At 43.2% G+C, this 20,884-nt stretch overlaps 2 protein-coding genes across 5 annotated transcripts in view; both read right to left on the reverse strand.

Moving 5' to 3' along the window:
- The window catches only part of SEC31B (SEC31 homolog B, COPII coat complex component), a 37,180-nt gene extending 20,216 nt beyond the window's left edge, over positions 1-16,964 (reverse strand). For 2 of the 4 annotated variants that reach the window (XM_053949569.1, XM_053949566.1), the window contains exons 1-10: positions 14,639-14,932; positions 10,507-10,595; positions 8,380-8,503; positions 7,384-7,579; positions 6,503-6,598; positions 5,280-5,420; positions 4,649-4,791; positions 4,313-4,412; positions 2,216-2,377; positions 195-347 (exon numbers count right to left, since the gene is read on the reverse strand). In XM_053949569.1, coding sequence (XP_053805544.1) covers positions 195-347; positions 2,216-2,377; positions 4,313-4,412; positions 4,649-4,791; positions 5,280-5,420; positions 6,503-6,598; positions 7,384-7,579; positions 8,380-8,503; positions 10,507-10,585 — 1,194 coding nt within the window. In that variant the 5' untranslated portion in view covers positions 10,586-10,595; positions 14,639-14,932. Of the gene's footprint in view, positions 1-194; positions 348-2,215; positions 2,378-4,312; positions 4,413-4,648; positions 4,792-5,279; positions 5,421-6,502; positions 6,599-7,383; positions 7,580-8,379; positions 8,504-10,506; positions 10,596-14,638; positions 14,933-14,954; positions 15,041-15,153 lie in introns of those variants that run through there. The other 2 variants (XM_053949568.1, XM_053949567.1) reach the window with 2 other exon arrangements.
- Positions 16,965-17,055: 91 nt separating this feature from the next.
- NDUFB8 (NADH:ubiquinone oxidoreductase subunit B8) lies at positions 17,056-20,840 on the reverse strand. Its single transcript, XM_053949572.1, has 5 exons — positions 20,719-20,840; positions 20,423-20,549; positions 19,703-19,802; positions 17,981-18,136; positions 17,056-17,281 (listed from the first exon to the last, which is right to left on the reverse strand). The coding sequence occupies exons 1-5, from the start codon at positions 20,816-20,818 to the stop codon at positions 17,189-17,191; spliced, it is 576 nt and encodes a 191-aa protein (XP_053805547.1). The 5' UTR covers positions 20,819-20,840; the 3' UTR covers positions 17,056-17,188.
- Positions 20,841-20,884: the final 44 nt, after the last annotated feature.

Consider the following 20,884-nt stretch of genomic DNA (forward strand, 5'->3'; position numbering starts at 1 on the left):
GACTCTTTCTTGTTGGAAATATATCTGAATACTGAGACTAAGCAAACTTCACTTCATGGGATACCACAATGCACCTTAAACAAGCATTAAAACAACTAACAGGAAGATACAGGTTTCTCCAGTGAAAGCAAAGGATTGTGTCACAAGACAAGACATCTATTGCATTTTCAGCTAAGGATGCTCCATTCACTTACTGCAAATGAAACCCCCACAGGTCTGCGAATCCACTTGGGTGGCTTTTTTAATGGTGGAATCAAGGTGGTCTGAGTTACTTGCTCTGGCACCTGCAGAGGAGGAAGGCTCTGTCCTGTGCCAAAGGGATCCAGGTTGTTGAAGGAGGAAGAGATCTAGAATCAGATGGAAAAAGGAAGAAAATATAATTCAATTCCTCTCTGTATGGAGTAAGCACAAAAAACTGTTGCTTAGGAACTAATTACTTTCCACACTGATGAAAAATGAGGCTAGTACAGCACCTCTTTCTGGAATACCACCGAGTCCCTGTGCAAGAGAAATGGCATTTCAAAACAGTTCCAGCAATTGTTTCTCAAGAAAGTTTTACCCTAAGAGATTTTTAAGTAGTTTTTCCTTAGCAAGATGCAAATTTCCTAAAAAAAAAACAACACTGCTAGGCCTAGCACCCAGCTCAAACAGAGGAGTTGCAAAATTACTTGTTTTATGCAAGATAATGACAACATATGGTCAAAAGTTGTCCAGCTTATTTCTTGTTTTTTCTCACAAAGGAATTCTGACTCCCTTTGTGTTGCTGGAGTCTTTTAAATGGGTTAGTTTCAAGGACTGTCTCAAGCTTTTTTGGCTCTGATGAGACTGATGAAATAAAACCTCCTTGTCTAGACAAAAGAGTGTCAAAAGTGGCCCCTGAGACAGATTTCTTACATTTAGAGAGTCAGTGAACATACATAAAATGCTGTTCACAAAACTTTTCATTTTTAACATTGTTTGCATAGATTTGTTGTTTGCTATAGATAATCCTGTTCAAATTTGACTGGACCATAGGGAATAGCTTTATAATTCAGCTAACCAGCATACCTGAAAGGAAGCAAGATCAGGCTGATCAAGCTAAGGTTGCCAAATCTTAGAATCACAGGCAATGTTTTGTCTTTCTTCAAAGGAAACAATTCCAAAGAAAGAATAGTTCTTGAGGAACAGCTTATATCCAACAGATCAAACACCCTAAACCTTAAAGAAATAAATATACACAACCAGGTCTGCAATAGAGTTTCTTTCCTGAGACTATTGAATTCATAAGAGAGAGATCTCTTGGTCACAAACTCCCTGTCTCCATAACTGTCATTAACTCCTGCTTGTGTTCTTACTTGATATTAAATTTATTCAGGAATTATTCAACACTACTGTTCCCCAATTTTGAACAGTGGAAATGTGGTGCATACACATGAAGAATGCAGAGAAAGAAAATTCTCCATGGGTTAAATAAATCCTTAATCTCCCGCAGCTGTTGCTTGATAAAGTATTTTCTGTCTCTTGCAAATCCTATGAAACTGAACTCAGTCAGCTGTAAATGACTATATAAATAACACTTAAGCCAGTTCATACGTATTCTCTTAAAACCTGTATTGTAAGGCATTTGTTGGCTGGGACAGAGGGAGGGAATTAAAAGACTAGACACCAGATTAAAACTAACATTTTAGACAGTAGTGACATTTAATCTGTTCAGAATTTGCTCATCTATTCATTGGCTAAGTAATGGGTTTCAGTATCAAAAATATTAACATGCTTAAAGTTGTAGTCAAAAGACTTGAGGAAAATTGCTAATAGTGTTTTATAAGCCACTTTATAAAATTACCTTCTAAACTAATGAAGAATAACATATCCTATTAATTAATATCAATGTATTTAATGTTAACCTAATGACAAGAAAAGCTTGTGTACTGCTTTATTTTTAGTCTAATAGTAATAACAATAGAATGTATCTTAACATCACAACTGTGCTTGCTCTTGGTTCTCTTTACACACCTTGTAAGAGTCAATGTGGTCTCTCTTTGGGATCTGGTGGGATTATTAAACCCCCACATAGGTAGCTTCTGGTTCCCACACCATACAGCCATAGGTCCAGGTGTGTGGGACAGGCTGCATCACTTAAAAGTGACCCTGTTACTCAGGTGTACTTCCACCACTCTGAGCTATCATGAGAGAAACTGCCAGTCTGGCAAAGTCTAACACAGTCACAGGACTTTACCTTGTCAGCCTGTGTCTTCTGCTGAGCTTCTAAGTTCCCACCCATAACAGAATAAATGTTGATCCACCCATCAAAAGTGGCAGCAGAGAAGACTGAAGGATTCCTAGGACACCACTGGACATCAAAGCACCACTGACTCCGAATGGGCAACTCATACACCACCTATCATAGAAAGAGAGAAGATAGAAGCACAACACAAATAGCTTCCTGCTTTTCCCAAATTACTTGCCCACAGCAAGCCTGTCATTTTGTTTACATGTCACCATTGCATACGAGTCTCTTATTTTTGCTTCTTGAATTTGCATTTACAACCAAATTATAGCGCCTTGAGTCCAGACAGCTCAAAGTCACAGAAAACTCATGTTAAACTGGATTCTGACTGCAGAACAAAAATCCAAAAGTGAGAAGTCACTTTTGCTCTGCTTTCTGAGTACTACTGTATCAGAGTACTATAGCTTTGTCACATTTGCTAAGGGAGAGACGCCAGAAAACAACACAATAAAACCAGAAGTCAAGAGGCAAGAATGTGTCATGAGCGAGAACTCCGAAAGAATAGTGTGAAGTAACAAATGTGACAAGGAAAATAAAGAGCCTAAAGAAAAAGAAATAGATCAAGAAGAGAGGGATGTAATAGCTGCACATGAACTATGAAGGACATTGCAGCCAACAAGTTTATGGTTCAGCATTCAAAAAGCCAAAGTTCAATTCATGGCCCAGTCACAGACTTCCTGCCTGATGCTGAGCAACTCATTAACACAGCATTGATTTTAAACATTTGTAAAATGAACATATTTCTTTTATGGTTTACAGAAACAAAGCATAGACAATCACAGCTTCATTTTCTGTGGGAACATGATCTCTGTTTTCTGTTCCAGATAGAAGCAAATTAATATCATTTGCATATATTAAAATCTAGATTGCCAAATAGAAAAACTAAAAACAAATCCCAGGAAACCAAACATCCCCCAAACCCAAAGAAACCAATACTTCCCTCAAACTTACGAGATCAGCCATTCTGTATAACTGTATTAATCCTTAACACTGCAAAGCTTCCCAACTTTTTCACTTGAAAATTTGCTGTTCATTGGTACCAAGTCAAAAAGAACACCCTAACAGTAGTTTATACACAAAAGTCTAATTTTAATTTGGACTCTGCAAATCTACAACAGCATGCATAAAGATAAGTCAGCCACACTAATTTTTTTTTAAGTTTTCCACTAAAAGACAGTAAAAATATTTTTGTAAAAATTAGACATCAGGAACTTTCAGAGTCTGAATCTCTTCTAACCACTAGAGATCTAGACTAAGTGAGCATCAAATCCCATGAAACTACAAAAGCAGCATTGCATGCATTTTAGGAAAACGGATTCATTTTCTTCCTTGTCTCCAAGGCAAAAGTGGTCAGCTGAGTGATATTGTCCCATGAAATTAATCTAGCATGGGGCTCCCATCTGGACTTTGTTCAGTATTGTTAGAGCACTTTCCCCATGCTATCATCAAGATCAACTGCATTGTCCAAAGTTCAGTTTTATCCAGGATCTCTGCATTGAATGAATGGGTGTGCATAAAAAAAATTTAAACAGCCCCACTTTAATTCAGATGATACCTAAATATACCAAGTATGGTAATTCTGAGATACATGACTAGATAAGCACATATATGTGAAACCATTTTACTACAATAAAGTCTACATGCATTGATTAACTACACTGTTCCCTTTTCAGTGACCCTAACATATGCTCCTTGGTCTCCTTCAAATTTCCTCCCAAATGAACTTACTATTCTAGAAGAAGGAAAAAGAAGAAGCACGTGGAAAGAGAGAACACTAAAGTGTGAGCATAGCAAGAGTAATCATAAATAGTTGAAACTAAATTTTAATTAAAAGTTTTCTTCCCTCTCTGGTACCTGGACAAAGATGTATCAGCAAAAACCTATTTCAGTCTGGATATGGATCACACTCATTCACTTCAGAAAGAGTGCATAAGACATGCTTGAGGGAATTACATTGGCACTCCACAAGGATAAAGGGAAGGACACACAAGAGCAAAGTACACAATATAAAGCAGACCACGTGTACTGATAGCTCTGGTTACATACCTCCCCCAGACTTGGGTTCCAGCACAAGATCCGGTTGTCTTTGGCACTACTCAACAGCAGTTCAGGGTCAGCCTGGCACCAAGAAACAGAGAGAACTCCCCTAAAACAGATCAGAAAGAAATCAGTCATATTTCCTGTACAGTTTGTTCTGCCATCCAGTGACTAAGAAAGCACCAGGCAACAGCACCTTGGCTCAGAAATGCTAGTTCTCACCTCTACCTTCAACCAGATTCACCTGGGAAAGAAAGCAGGCCCAGGAGAAAATCATAGCTCCCCAAAGTCCAGAATCCCAGCTGTCTGCCTTAAAAAGATGCAACACAACATGCAAGTCCTCACCTGGTGTGCCCTTCCAGCTGGCTAAGAGGAGAGGTAGCAAAGCGTAAGTCCCATATTTGGATCACTGGCAACCGGTCATCCTCAGAGGAAAGGACTAGCTGGGTTGCAACTTCTGGATGCCAGGCCATTCCTGAGCAATGCATCTAGGGACAAAAATAGCACAGGCTGAAAATTCAGCAATGCAAGTTGGCAATAGCACAAATGGGCCAAAGCCATGTCATTCTGTACTGAACTCGCCTAGAATACTTGACATAAACCAAGTCTAGTAATGTCTTGCTCCAGACAGCAAGTATTTCTACTGTCTCTTCACAGCAAAAAATCCCCCACTAACCACACAGAAGTCAAAGTCCAAAGTTGACCTAGGAAGAAAGCTGGAAGGCTTCTCAAAAATGAGTCGTGAACATAGAAACTGAATGCAAGAGTGCATGAATTTTAAGAAGAGTAAGGGGTCTTGTTTCCCCATTTCATTCAGGAAAGAAGAAAAAGAGGTGCTTTGATGCTACGTCTCCAAGAGAACTAGTTCCAACAGCTCCTAGAATAAAACCTCTTGTCCCAAGAGTCTGTGCCACAGACTGTAGTCACATGTGGCACGTTGTAAGCTAGTTAGAAATGCAGCCTTTTCTCCACTCACTCTGTTGCTGTGGTCACTGACTTTGATGATGGGCTCATTCTTCCTGAGGTCCCAAACCACAGCCTTGCCGCTGGGGTGAGCGGAGGACAGGATATGCTGCACCTGCCGATTCCAGGACACCACACTGATGTCTTCATGCGGCTGCCAAGACAGGAAAGGCCACACATCCATTATTCCTAAGCTGAGGGAACACTCATAGGAGTCTATCAATAGTTTAACTGAGGGATTAGGGATTTGATGATACACAGATTCCTCTCTTCAATTGCTGATCAGCTAACTGGAAATACCAGCAGCACTAACCAGAAAGACAAGGGAAAGTCCTTTACTCAGAGTACAGTGGAGAGTAAAATTCGATAGAGGAATGTCACCTGGAAAAGTACCTCTGCATTTGAGGAACAGGCACTGGATTCTACACTGGCCAAATGTGTTATAAATCTCTCCAGAGAGAACTGCAGCTAAGCACACATATATGTTTCTACTCCAGCTTCTCAGATGAACTTAAATGGAAAGATGACCTTGTGCAACATTTCAGGAGTGCAGTGAGACGGAAAACAATGAAGTATTCATGACTAATTGCTGTTACTGTTTCTACTGCAATGCAGGAGATAGGCAAGGAAACAAACAGAAGACTTACTGGATGAAAAAACTGGCCTGCATTTACTGAAGTTTACTATATTTTTCTACTTTCAGGAGCTGATTGCCCCCTTATTAATAATATAATAAGCATCAGAAGATCAGAAACGTCTTCCTCTTCAAACTCGGGAAATATTATCAAGGAGCAATAGCCAAGATGCATTTAATGGCTCACTGGCTCTGCTAGGGATATGACTTTCATGAGATATGAAAAGCCTCAGCTGAAGCCTGAAATAAATTCATTCCTCAGAGAAGGTCCAATAAACCTTCTTAATCCATCACACATGCCCCAGCTGGATCACAAGATAAACTGGTCAGTTACTTGATTCAAATCCACAAAGAGCTTACCCATCCATGCAAAGTGCATCCTTCCAGAGCTTGCCAGTCTACCTCCCCTCCCTTTACAACACTTCTTCCACCCCAAGAATGAAACCAATCAGTCTCTTCTGATTCAACTCTCTCCTGACAGACTTCAAAGTCATTCCCATTTCACAGACTGACTAGGCTAGGATGTCCCCACACACATCTTTTCGTCTTGCCTACTGGGATACAAAACTGCATGAGTATTGCCCAGAGGAAAACTCATTTACCTGTGATTTAGTCCCTGGAGTCATAGGTACACTGAAATTATTCAAGTCCCAGATGAAAATTTCAGAATCATTGGCTCCGGAAGCCAAGAGATTACTCTGTAGAAAAAAAAAAAAAGGAAAAGCTCAGCTGAGATTCCTGCTCACAGATTTCTTAACAATAAATGGAAGCAAAACCCCCAAAATCTTCCGAAGTGAGATGAGAGCTGTATTTCACAGCCACAGGCATGCATAAAGATACTAACTGGATTATAAACCAAGCACATCTCTGGCCTCTGTGCCATCCACTGCGCCATAGTACAGACACATTTAAAATGTGTCTGTTTTGTGCAGATGGCTGCTGTTAATCACAATGAAATTCTGCCACAGGCCTCAATGCCACCATCTCTGGCCAGCTGAGCCTTTGCCTGGCATCAAGGACACTTCTCCTGAGAAGATGCAAGTTTCTCACAACCGACTGCAGACAATTTTACATTTGCCTTTGTGCTACCACAAGAAACATGTTCTGTTCACTCCCCATTTATGTTGCAGTCCTTTCAAATGTCATCAGAGCCCCAGTGAATTAAACACCAACTGAACAAATAAAAAAATAAAAGTTTTAATTTCGAAAGGACAATGGTTTGACATGTAACAATATTACACGACACGTTTTTATAGAGAGGTAAGTGATTTGAACAAGGTTACAGGAGAATTCAGAGGCAAAGCTGTGAAAAGAACCCAAATCTGAGTCTCAAACCTGTCTTGTGTGACAACTACTGTGCCTCTTAAGTTAAAACTTGTCCCTTTATTTATGAATCTACACACAGCACTTTATGAATTTATACACAGCACAGTATTTTCTAACATGGAGATTAACTTTCCTTTGGTATCTTAATGTTACACACCTGAAAAGGGTTGAAGTCAAGGGCTCGAACAGGACCTGAATGCTTCTCTGTCTGCGCCATGACAGGGTCGCCCTTTGAAGCCACGATGCGGTGCACGCTGTACATTGTCAGGACTCCGTTATCCCCTCCACCAATGATCACTCCAGAGGACTCCGCAGACCCATTTCCAAAGTTCCCCCAGATCAGCTTATGAAACCTAAAATAAGAAGAAAATAAAGCTGGTATAGGCTATGATGTTTGGTGGAAAGCAAAACACCCTCTTCATTACCAAAACTCACATCCATGTTTCAACCTATCAAACACATCCATCAGTCTGCACTGCAAACAATCATCTCCCTTTGAAGAGGACTGCGGCTCTTTCATGCAAAAAAAGAAATAAGCTTCCTTCCAATGACTTTTCAGGGGAATTTAAAAAAGAAGAGCATGCCTCTATTTTTTGGCTGTTTTATTGTTTGTTTAAAACTTTTAGGACTTCACATGGGATTTGATGGGTGAAATCCTCTAGACTACACTTTACTGAAAATTAGTTAAGAGACCTACGTGCCTTCATTTCCAGAGCTGTTATCTGAAAAATATGTTTACACCCTTTAAAATCTGCTAGTTAGAAATCCAGGCTGTGTTTTACACTGGGGGCAGATGTCACCCACACTGATAAGCCTAAGAAATCATCTTGTTTTAAAAAGCTGGAAAGTAAGTTTCACTCTCTCTATAGTCTCTTCAGGGCAAATTGTTATCCCCAGCAAATTCACATTATACAAAATGTCTCTACTGACTGACTACCATACAAGTGATTTTAGATTTCTCTAATAGTCCACCTGCTCTACTTTTATACCCAATATGATCTGTATCAACAAAAATGTTCAATTTTTGAAGAGAGGTCAATTAATTCAAAAGATCACTTTATAAGCTGTAAACATTATCTCCTCCTCTCCTTTCTTGCACCAGAAAACCCTTTTCAGTTTCATTAATTGATACATCAGTATGAGCCTCTAGTACCTGTTTGAGGCAGGAAGTGCTCCTTTCTGCTTCATGTCCAGGGAGGGATCCCTGAAGTCAACCTCAAATATTTCCAAGGTGGCATTTGTACTGAAGGATGCATCCAGCTGTTGGGCAGATGTTCCTAGCAGATGTACAAGGGCAACACAAGTGGGCATTTTTATCAAAAGCACAAGATACAAAAAGAGAAAGGCACTGAAAACCTGTTCTTCATAGTCAACGCAACCTTGGTGTTGTAATAGTTCAAAAGAGGACATGTCTGAACACCTCAGAAAAAGGAATCAACAATTAAGACAAATATTTTGAAAGAAATTAAAAGTTCTTCAGGAAATTCTGGTCATCAAGGTTACTGTTACACAGATAACTTTCTTTCTTGGGATAGGTGCAACTCATGCACCCTCCTCCAAGAAACTATGGCTTTTGATATTAAGTTCTTCTCTAAATTACAAATGCACTGACATCATGAAATCCAGCTACAATTATGATCCCAAGTACTTCTGCATACCGCTCCTCGATCATGACATGTCTTAATCAGACCTTGTAAACCTACTCTACAGAATAAGTTTTTCAACTGTAACCAACTAAACATGCCTCAACAACCCACAGACAGCTAGCAGTCACAAACTGGTAGCTTCCTTCTTTCTCCTTATTCTTATGGAATAAAAGCTACAAGTTGATTTAACATTACCTAGTGGGACACTGCCAGGCAAACTGTCCCCCAGTTACCACAGGAATGCTTACAGCATGGAAAGTGCCCAAAGGACTATTAAAAAGCAGTACAATTTATGAAACTACACAGCTTCTGATCTAAAGCAAACTGAAGCCAAGACCTTTGGTTCAACCAAAACCCTGGCCTTGTTCTCTGTAAACTTCCCAATGCAAATCCTTCCCAGAGGCTGCACTTTTTCACAAACTGATCCAGTGTGGGTCCCCTCCATGGGGTGGTCTTTCAGAACAGATTGCTCCAACCTCAGTCCCCCATAGGGTCACAAGTCCTGCCAGCAAACCTGAGCATGGGCTCCTCTCTCCATGGGGTCACAGGCCCTACCAAGAGCCTGCTCCAGGGTGGGCTTTCCACAGGGCCACAGCATCCTTTGGCATCCACCTGCTCCAGCAAGGTGGATTGTAGCTGGGTATCTGTTCCACCATGGACCTCCATGGGCTGTGGGGTGAGAGCCTGCCTCACTAAGGTCTTCACCAGGGGCCGCAGGGGAATCTCTGCTCTGGCACCTGAAGCACCTGCAGCCCATCCTTCTGCATGGACCTTGGTGACTGCAGCATTGCTTCTCTCACATATTCTCACTCCTCTCTGGTGCTTCATTTGCAGATGACATGTTTTTCTCCCTCTTATTAACTGTGTTATCCCAGAGGCACTGCCACTGCCGGGCTCGGCCTGGGACAGCGGTGGGTCCATCTGGAAGGAGGCTGGCACTGGCACCAGCGGACATGGCGGGAGCTCCTAGCAGCTTCTCACAGGAGCCACCCCAGCTACTAAAGCCTTGCCATGCAAACCCAACAAAACCACCAGAGCCATCAGCTCCACACAGACAAACGTGCCCACTGCCAACTCAGTGAACAGGCTCACTTTCTGCTTCAGGAAATAAAATTACTGTAAGAATAGTGATTAATTAATGAAATCAACAAAGTAAAGTTTAAAGTCTTGCAAAAGTAATGAAAATGGAATATTAACCAAAACAGGCAACTTTAGGGAGAAGAGGTTTATAGTATTTGATTGTCAAGCTACATGATTATGACTGAAGACAGACAAGTACAAGTGATCTTAAACATTACTTGAGTTAACTTTTTCCCCCCACAGGCACAGGATGTGTGTAATGCAGAACAGCAAGAAGTGTTGGAGTCCATACAGTCTTAATTAGAAATCAAAAAATCATTTATTCAACCTTTGAAAAATCACTCACATTTAAAATGTCAAAGTTGGGCATAGAAGTAATTCTCTACCACTTACTTTAAAAAAAACATAAAAGATGTAATGTTTTTGGTATATTGCTTGTAAGTTTTCCAGAGATTATCAAGGTGGAAATTGTTGAAAGCTAAAACCCATACAACTCTACATAAAATTTTTCTGTGATTCATACTCTAATATTACCAAATTGTGAAGAACTTTACCTGTTGCTAGGTAAATAGGGTGGTTGTTTGCCGGACTCCATGCCTGCACAGCTGTTCGCTCAATTTCTTTTAGCTTCATTTTCTAGACTCTGCAAGAAATTTCACAGAGTTTAGAACAGAGAAATACAGTTGACGTGAAAATATATTCACATCAGAAACATGATGAGAACGCACTGCTTTCAAGCCAGTGAAGTTAACTGCTACTTCCTGAGGCAGCGAATACTGGAATAAATCAGGATATTTAAGAATTCTTTAAAAGTCCCCCAAACCCCACCCAAAATCCCACTGTCTTACCCCAGATTTTCTTTCATCTATAGCTCTCTTTTTCATGTGTCCCAATTACAGGAGAGTTTCAGAAAAAAGATGGGGATCTAAATTAACATACTCAAGTCTTCACTGCAGGCTGGTTTAAATCAGCTGCAGAAATTAATTTAAACAAATGTATTTTGATCTAGCACTAGTTGCTCTCTCCAAACAAGCTGATGTTAGTATATACATAAGCAAAAAGGGAGCAGAAGGAATCTCTGGGCAGGCTAAATTCCAAGCAGAAAAGTGACGTGGCAACAGAAACAAAGTGCAATGCTATCGTGTGCCAATTCAGTTAATGTACTTTGTTCTTGCTCCTCCAAAAAGCAAAAGGGAAAAAAAAAAATTTGACTTTCTCTTTGAGCCAGCAAATGGTACAAGCTAAGAAGTAATCCACAAGTAACTACTGAATTTCAATCTCAGCACTGACAGCAACTCTTTATTTACTCAGGATAAATGGAGCAACACCTGTAAAACGAGACCAAAATTTGCCCAAGTCTCTGGAGAGAGATTAGTTGGGCAACAATGTAGCAGGTTAATTGAAAATCAAACATCATCAGCAGGCAGCTGGGAGGCTGCAAAACTGAGTATAAAGACAACTGAAAACAATACAAATAATTACTGTTCTGAGCAGGATCCCATGCTTACTAAGGAGAAAGCACCTTGTGCTCCATTCCTGACCACAAACAGGCCCTCTAAGCATCATAAACGACATGTGGACATTCACAGGCTAGTGGGGTCACTCTCATGAGCAGTGCCTAAACTTTTCGAGCTTGGCTGCACTGCAGTCTTTTAACTCTAGCTAAACAGAACTGTATGTTTAGATGATACCAGGCTGAACAAAGCAAAACTGTCAGCAGGCAGCACAGCAAAACCCTGTGCATCTTGTCAGTTTGCTGTGATTAACCTCTCCTGGTTACTTGACACTGTTTGTGTAAACCACAACCTGCATAACATGGCCCTCTGTTCAGATGCTGGGCTTATAAGAAACTGCGGCCTCCCGGGGCCCACACAAGGGGGAAGTTTGGTCAGCATAACTTCTTGGTCTTGGACCTCCCAGGTAATAATTCTACACCTCTTTTTAGGGTTTCTTCTGCCTCACGAGTCAGAAGTTAAGGACATCCTCTCTCTCTCTCTCCCCCCCATGCACTATTAGGATATGCTGATTGACTAGAATCTATTTAATGCTTTTTAGCATTAGTCTGCAGCAATATCTCCCAAAGCTCAAACTGGCAACTGCTATTCGTACATTAAGCTTATCCCAACTTAGTTAAGGCCCAACAGAATCTGAACAGAATTCTTGTACAATTTAAAAAAGTGCAGTGTGACTATTTCTTCATGCCCCCTATGAATAGAGGTGGAAAGGTCATCTCCTCATTACCATAACAAATCTCTAAAGCTTACTTTCCAATCTTCCAGTACACATTGTGGGGTACTCATTAGGGGTCTACCACACTCCCTCTGTGGTGCATCTCTCAAGATGTTCCAGTACCTACTCATGCCTCCCATACTACTGCAGAAACTCTGTCCAGATCTTCTCCCTTCATTGGCAGAGGCGAGTGAAAATATCCACAGAATTTAGGTGAATCTTCTACAACAGTCTATTGCACAAGGCTCTAGCTGACTCCACCACTATGGGGGACAGGACAGCTGGCATGTTCCTTACAAGTCCCTTCCTTGCCTCTTCCTCCTCCAGTTACAACTTATCAGTTGTAGGAGCTGGCTGTACACTCAGGCCTCACTACTACTTGGCTTTTGAGAGGGCAACTTCCCTGATAACATTATTAGACAATGGCCAAGAAACCTCTTCCCTACAGGAAATTAACTCGTAAGGAATCAGTGAAGAATACAATTATCATAAACTTAGTTGGGTAAATGGCACAAGCTCCCCCTCCTTACCTCTGTGCTGGACTGACTGCATGGCTGAAATTATTGGCACATTAAATGTAAATTAAGATAAGCTACAAAAATTGTGCAGAACAGTATTGATCAATTGTTTGGCTTTTCTTGTCAATAGAGCGTTTTACATAAGAAAGTCAATTACTGCATCATTACTGTTCTCTTTTCACAAACTTAAGTCAGGACAGAATGTGAAGGTGAAGTGTCTTGGTCATGGTAACCCGCCCAAATGGAGGAAAGCAAACAACACTCCATTTGGAGTGGCTCAATGTCAACAGAACAACTGCAGAAGTGCTGGATCATCGGTACTGAAGAGGTTCACTGTGTCCCTGGCCCTAAAGGCAAACCAACACTGGTTCCAACAGACTTGAGAAGGCCCACAGAGGATGCATAAGAAGCTAAAAGATCACAGTATCACACTGTCTCTTAAGAATGTCTGAGCAGTTTAGGTCCACTGCAGCTGAGGATCTGCAGAGATAGAGTAGCACCTCCTCTTTAAGTCAGTGAGCTCTGAATTTGAAAGAGAAAAAAAAAAAACCTGATTTGAGTCTTGCTTTTACAGAAGTGATCATTCTATACACTATGCATATCTGTATCCAGGAAAGGACCCATAATCCTTAAATAAGGAAAAAAACCTTCTTTAGCAAACTTTTCTGGCTGCCCAAGAAAAATTTGCAAGTATTAAACGCTTCCACAGTAGAATTTTTAGGGAGATGTTGCCACCTGCTGTCATCTCTCAAAATAGCATCGAAGACTTCCAAGAAAGCTCATGCTTTTCTCAGGACTTCTAATTAATTAATCATGACAATTCCTCACCCTTCTTCTACAGACATCCATCCGATTACAGACCTAATATATTAATGGATCTCAGCCCCAAAGAGAGACAGAAGAAGCAATTCCCTACAGCTTTCCTCAGAAATGGCTTCCTGAACAGACCTTAAAGGGTAACAATGCCTGTGAAGCAAAACCTGACAGGTCAGAGCACACCTCGCCACTGACAAATAGAGAGCATGCAGCTAAACTGTGAAAATTCCCAAGTTACATTAGACCATGCAAACAATGCTGTCAGAGGCAAGAATTTCTCACCTTTGCTAACCTGAAATACTTATGGCTTTACAGTACATTATAATAAGACCATGGTTGTTGTATGAACTAATTGACCCTCAAAGCTGCCATAATAATTATCCCTGATAGCACTCTAGTGAGGCCTTCTCTCTCTTGCACCACCCAAATACTGTCAATCAGAAATCCCCTCCCACTGACTTTCCCAGTCCTCCTGCCACTGGACACCCAACTCGCTGTTGAACTCGCTGTTCCTACTGATATTGGACTTCCAGCACTGCACACAAAAGACCTGATAGGCTGATCTCCCCACACTTAGCTAAAAAGTGAAACTCGGGCAGAACAAAAAAGATTTGTCCAAGGTTACCCGGGTGACAAGTAGACACCCTAAGACCTGAAAAACATCCCCCAGCCATGACACAATGGGTAAAACACAAACTGTCCCTAGAGTTTCCACATCCCAGCGTTGATTTAAAATCTCTGTACTGCCCCTTCCCTTTGCACTGTTCTGACATGCTCCTTCTGCAGCTCCCCAACACCCCACAGCCAGGCCGTTTCGTATGTGCTTATTATAAACCCCGATTACAGAAGGCAGAAACACACTCAGCTAATCTCGGCTAATCACTGGTGTGTGCAAGGTGGGGTTGTTGCAGGGCAGGGCTCAGCACATTCCTCCATGACAGCTCCAATGGTATATAAAGAAACTTCTTGTGCTCTGCGCAGTTTCAGAAGCTGTTGCCCATTGCACAGCGCTGCTCAGATGGCAGTGCACACACGTCTCAAGTGTGCTTGTCTGCACAACAGCATTATCCCGTGGCATGGTGAAAAAGAGCAAGGGTTTAGGAGGAGGGAGGAAAGCATTGACCTCGGACACCGGGTGTCAGACGCAGGCTCCGGGCTACGCCAGAGGCCTCTCCGCGGCCCAGGTCACACAGCAGAGATCCCCGGCCGCTCCCCACCCGCCGCCAGCGGAGGAGAGACGGCAGAGGGGAGCCGGGGCTCCCGGGGCAAGGAAGGGGCTACGGGACCTGGGAGCGGAGTCTCGATAGCGAGACGGGCAGGGCAGCACAGCAGCTCTGGGCTGGGGGGACGGGGGCGCGGCGGGGCAGGGCCAGCCCCGGCTCGGTGTCCGAGGGGCGCGGGGCCGGGCCGGGCCGGGTCGGGGGGCGGGCGGCCCTTACCGGCTGGCTGCCGTGCCTCCCGCGCCGCTCGCTCCCGCAGCCCGGCGCTCCGACGGTGGCCGCGGGGAGCCCTGAGCGCCGCCCGCCCCGCCCCACCGCGCCTGCGCGGGGCCGGCCCCGGAACGCGGCCCCGCTCCGCCGCACGGCCCGGCCCGGCTCGGCCCGGCGGCCCCGGGCAGCGTCACCCTCTGTACGGTACCTGAATCGGTTCCGTGCATCGGTACCGGGTGGTTCACGCCGGAGGCCAAGGACACCTCTGGTGGAGCCGAGCTCTGCTGCGGCTGCCATGATCCCCCTCAGAGCTTTGCCTTAGCTACAAATGTAATGCATGCTGAGGGTGTGCAGAAAGGAATGGAACGTATTTTTCTAGAAGTATTTTAATTGACAGGAAAAAATATGCAGAAGGACCCAGGCCTTCTTCCCTTACATCTCTCCTGCTTTAAGAAAAAAATTGCCTACATTATAAACTCCATTTTTTAGGATTTCTGAGCCATATCTGCCGAACCCATTATTCCTTCCCCATGATGAAAACCATAATTAAGCTGCTAGTTTAGAACTAACTGGGATTGGAAGTCCCCAAAGCAGGCAGCAGCAAACAGCGCTGGAACGGTGCACAATGAGCTGGATGGGCCTAGCCCTGCCTCAGTGCAAGTGCTACACTATCACACACACCAAGGCTGCTCTGATCACTTTCATTTTACTTTAAGACTCCTACAACTCTCATAACATTGTATACAGTGCTGTCATGTAAGTGTTTTGGAATGGTAATTCTCGACTCAAGTGTCCCTAAGGAGTGTTTTACCCTGCAAAAGAGAATTCAATTTTAAGGTCCCCATAGCTCATAAAAAACACCTGAAAACCCTTTTGAGATAAAACATCATTAACTGTAATTTAAAAGCAAGCATTTCTGTAACAAGGAGAGAAGCTGACACCTTACGAAAGCTATGAGGAATGTTGATTGTTCAGCACCTCCAAAGGAGTTATAAATATTTAGGTGTAAATAAAATTATGTCCTAGCATTCAATCCCATAATTCCCTTTAACATATATCCTTATAAAAACCCCTACACAAAAGCACGCTAACAGTCTCTTTAGAATTTGGGGTTTAAAATCTCTACATATGGAAAAACTGTGAATCACTGTCTTTATATACCTGCTTCTCTTAAAGCACAAAACAACGAGCTGTGACAGGGTGCTGAAAGCAGAGCACAACACCCAGTTTATAGGAAGCCCTAGAGTGGCCCAAGCCTTCAGACTTCTGTGATCACCCACTCCTGCAACTAAACAGTGGCCTTAAGGCATAGCATGGCAGAGTTGAGAGAAGATTCACTGTAAATTAGTACTAAATGTATTGTCTCCTCCAGGAACAAGAGGAAAAAACCCTTATGTTAGAGTGGAGCTGGACACATTTAGGAGCTTAATATAACTGTATGTATAACTTTCCCAAGCAAACTGTTGCTGAAGCTATAAGAGGTCCAAAACCAGTGGTTTGCAGCAAAACAGGCAGATTTCATGGGTCAAATATAACTCCAGGCCAGGTGGATGAACTCAGGCCATAAAGGAACAATTATGGGCACCTGTACACTTGTATCAAAGCAGATCTGGCCAGAGCTGAACTTGCTCATTAGCCTTTTCATACTGCTGCTGTCCACACAGCTCTGCTGGCAGCTTCAAGCTACACACTGCAAGGCTCTGTGCCTCACAAGTGCTTCCTACTGGTAATGCAAACTTCACTTGAGAGGGCATCTAAACCTGGAAGAGATCAAAGTTAACTCCCAGTAAGGGCAGACACAGTACAAGACTCCCAAGGACTGGCACTTGCCAATGTATTTCTGCCTGTCATTTTGCAGTATACAGTGACACTGCAGTTCAAATCCCAGCAGTACCTGCATTAAATGCCTTGGTTACAGGCAGTATTGCCTACACAAACAGGCACAGCTGAGGAATGTTTGTGCACAAGACACATAACTGACCAGCAGTCGTAGGTTTGCACTCATAACTTTGCCCTATAGATAATATCCCTTTTAGAAAAATGGCAAAGGTCACTCCATTTCATTAGCTATAATTCAGCCTTCTAGAACCAACAGAAGACAACTAGCACAGTAGGTGTCATTGATATATTTCACTGCAGTTAGCAGCTGAACATTGAAGAACAAGTGTTAACATATGCCAGTGAACACCAGACAAGATTTCTTCCCCAGCAGAACTGATGGAAATGTAGCACTTGGACAACTTTCAAATTTCATAATGTATCACCGTTGGTGGCTCTTTATTGGGGTCTCCTCCTTTCTCCAGATACAGGTCATTGAAGGGATATTGCTTCGGTCCCTACAAGGAGAGACAAAGAGTGGTAAATTCACCACATTCACCAAGCAAATTAAGGGGTAAGTGGATAATGTCTCATCCCATCCCACCCCCACCCAAATGAAGGCTTGTAATTTATGACCTAAATGTCTATTTCTTAAGTGCTTCAGCTAGAATATTAGAGTATGAGGAAAGTAAATTCAGAAATATGGGCTTCCTTGCATAAATTATTTTTTTAACAGAAACATCAAGGCGGTCTTGCTTTTAATCTTAATCAACATTTTATCTCACAGCATGAGGATAATATATTGCAAAAGCGGCTTGTGTATTCAGACACATTTTTCAAGAGTACATTTCCCAAATGATACAGTTCATGAGATATAATTAAAAACACAGAGCAAGAGAAGAGTTAAAGCATCTCACTTGAGTAGATGCACACACAGGGAAGGAGAATACCTAGACCACAGATGGGGTACTGTAAGAAGCATAGCTCAAATTAGCTCCCTATGAACAGGGACTGCACACTATGAAGCAGCATAGTGAACTGAGCCAGGCCAGTCAAGAGAACAACTGAAGCTAGATGAGGCCACAGGATATTCCTTGGCCCATCCACTGCCAGCAGCAGTTTTGCACTCACACCCATCGCTTCAGCAAAACCACTCTTATGGATGTTGGCAATGACAAGAAATACTTTTTCTCCCTTTACCCTTAGGTTTCACTCACCACAGGCCTGTAGGCTGGGTAGATCTCTCCAAGACCAAACATGATCAGCATTATGCTCAAAAAGAGAAGGAAGTGTTTGCTCATGGTGTGCCAGGGAACGACAGTGGGGGATGTATCAACCCGGTTCCGAATGTACATGTCAAAATTCCAGTGCATCTAAAGAACAAAGGAAAACAATTGCACATTTACCAACAGTGGTCAAGCTGCTTCTCTCAAGGGAAGCAGCACATTACAGCATTCACAAAACTGCAAGAAGCTGTTTCATCTCCACCTCAAATGTAGAGATAAAGCCACAGAGGAGGTATATGGTTTACCTACAGTCACAAAAAATTGTTGCTTACAGTAAAACTCAAAAGACTCTACATTTAATCCTATGCTTACACCACACAACATACTAAAATATAGGACAGCAGTAGTGTTTATTTCTATGCATAATCATTCCACCTCAGCTTTGTTCCCCAGGACCACTGGAAAGGCATGGTTTTAATTGGAACCCTCATTAATGGAAGCTCAGTCACACAGCCAAACAGAAGCAGTGCTATTTCAAACAAAGAAGCAGCTACCTGACACTTGGAAGCTGGTCCCTCAAAACAGGGAGAGGACCTGCTGCTGTTACTCCAGGACAAGAGCAAGGCTGGTAGCAAGCTAATGCCCTGAACTATAAATAAGAAAGTCTCAAGCATCTTCTGTCTATAGTCTCCTTTCACATTAATAAATGCAGAGAACTTATTAATTTGCAGCTCAAGTACTGCTTCCAGATTCCCTAGCACTAGAGTGCTAGTTCTCCCAGAGCCATTTCCTATCAAACCCAGAGCCAGAATGAGCAGAAATCAAAGCTGCCTAAACAGAGGCATCTGCTGACACCTGGAAAAAAACAGTACAGCCCTCTCTGTTCCTGATTGCCACACCACGTGTAAGGGCTTGCACACAAGCCTTCCTAAAGCAAACACTACAACAACACAGAATCAACAAGGGTTTTTTTCTTGTGCTTTTATGGTCATTACAACATGCACTTTGCTGTGGTACACATGTTGAAATGCTCTGACATGGTTTTACTATGACATATTAAGCACACATACTTAGAGAACTCTTGCTTTTAGTAAAGAGATCACAAGTCAATGACCAAGCTCAGTAACTGCAGTTAGATTGCAGTTATTAAAAGACCATGCACTAGGAGAAGAGCTACTCCTGAAAGGATTTTGAGGAGCTTAGATTTTCAAGTTAAATTCAAATTTAACACAGATGATTTATTCACATTTATCTTAAAGACATGTTGCAAACTTGCTTTAGAGAGAACATCTTTATTTGTAGTCTACCTCAAAAAAGCCCTGGAGTAACAAAGCAACAGTAGCTACTTCCATTGCACTAAAAGGACTTTATTCAAACAGTGGTTTCTTTGCTAAACAATTCTGAACCAGGCTCTTGTACTGAGTCCAATCAGGCAAATAAAATTACTCCTGCAGGGAAAGTTAAGTTTGTAAAGTCTCCCTTGTCATATGTAATAAGCTAACTGTCCTCAGTACTTTTACAGTATTCACCCAGATGGCCAAAGCCTAACTTAGCCTTGAACTGACTGTTCCTGCTTGCACAGGCAACACACACCGGCACTGGTGATGAAATTACACAAAGGATTAAACAGAAAGCACTAACAAGAGGCACATGTTAGAATTTAGTAGCAGGAGCATTGGTGAGCAACTTGAGAAGTGGAATTGGTGCTCCTACCGGCTCTCCCCAGTTGTGCCTCATGTCTGGCTGGTCCCACTCGTACCAGGGGTCTCTCTCATATTGCGACTTATTAGGGAGCATGGGATAGTCACCATACCTATGAGAAACAAACAAAAGACCAAACATAAAGAAATCTGTACTAATTTAGATATAATTTGTAGGAGACAGTATAAGAAAGGAAATAGAATTAAATACTACTTTGTTTTTATAGCTTTTATGCATATAGATTTTTGAAATGCATCGAAACAACAAGCACAACAATAATTACCTTGACACCAGGCGCCATAACAAATGGCATTCCCCAAACTGGGCTTATTGGTCTCTACTAGATGAAAGAAAATGCAAGCTTAACTAAAATATGGAACCCTAGTTATCTTAGCACATGTCAAAGTATTCCCCAACATTTAAATATCTCCTGAAACCTTTATTCTAGACATGGCTTTCAGTTCATCCCACTCAGCCTTACAGTACAACAGCATATGAAGTCTCACAAGTTTCTCTCACGAAGTCCCTCGTGTTTTATTCAACACAGGCCTCTAACTCATTCCATTCGTTCCTATTCTAAAACACTGAGGTGTCTTCAAAGCTCTTAGCTCACAGTACAGCAATGGCAGGCAGTCACCAGGAGCTACGAGCCTACAGCACGTCCCCACAAAGCCAGGAGCTACTGGCCCCGGCCGGCCCCCGGCTGCGGAACAACGACACCACGCAGCTCACCCCAAGCCATCGTCGGGGTAGGGCTGATAGTCCTCCACCCGCATGTTGTACTTCTTCGCAGCGGCTGCCCGCTCCTCCGGAGTCCGCGGATACGGCCCAGGCATCATGTCCTTGGACATCTCCGAGGCTGCGGGACATCAACGCGGCACAGTGGGCGCGGGCCCCGCCGGCAGCCGCAGCCGGGCCGGAGAGGTCGCGCCGCCCTCCCGCCCCGACCCCGCGACCGCCGGCCCGTCGCCCCAGACACCCCGACCCCACCGCCGGCCCCTCGCTCCGGCCTCCGCCTGCCCGCTCACCCGCCCGCGCCCCCGAAGGCGCCGCCAAGGCGGCCCGGGCCGCCCTGAGCCCGGCGGCCGCCCGGGGCCAGAGGACACCGCGGAGAGCGCCCGCCGCCATCGCCCCCAGCGCGCAGGCGCGGCCGCGGGAGGCGGGGCGGGGCGGGGCGGGGCTGCCGGTACCGAG

This window comes from Vidua chalybeata, chromosome 8, assembly GCF_026979565.1.
Source record: "Vidua chalybeata isolate OUT-0048 chromosome 8, bVidCha1 merged haplotype, whole genome shotgun sequence".
In the NCBI taxonomy this organism is placed as follows: Eukaryota; Metazoa; Chordata; class Aves; order Passeriformes; family Viduidae; genus Vidua; species Vidua chalybeata.

Coding starts and splice junctions, on each gene's coding strand:
- NDUFB8 (XM_053949572.1), bottom strand. CDS start 20,818: ATGGCGGCGGGCGCTCTCCGCGGTGTCCTCTGGCCCCGGGCGGCCGCC. Junction 20,550..20,718: donor GCCTTCGGGGGCGCGGGCGG/GTGAGCGGGCAG, acceptor GATGTCCCGCAG/CCTCGGAGATGTCCAAGGAC. Junction 18,137..19,702: donor GGCACAACTGGGGAGAGCCG/GTAGGAGCACCA, acceptor TTTGTTCTTTAG/ATGCACTGGAATTTTGACAT.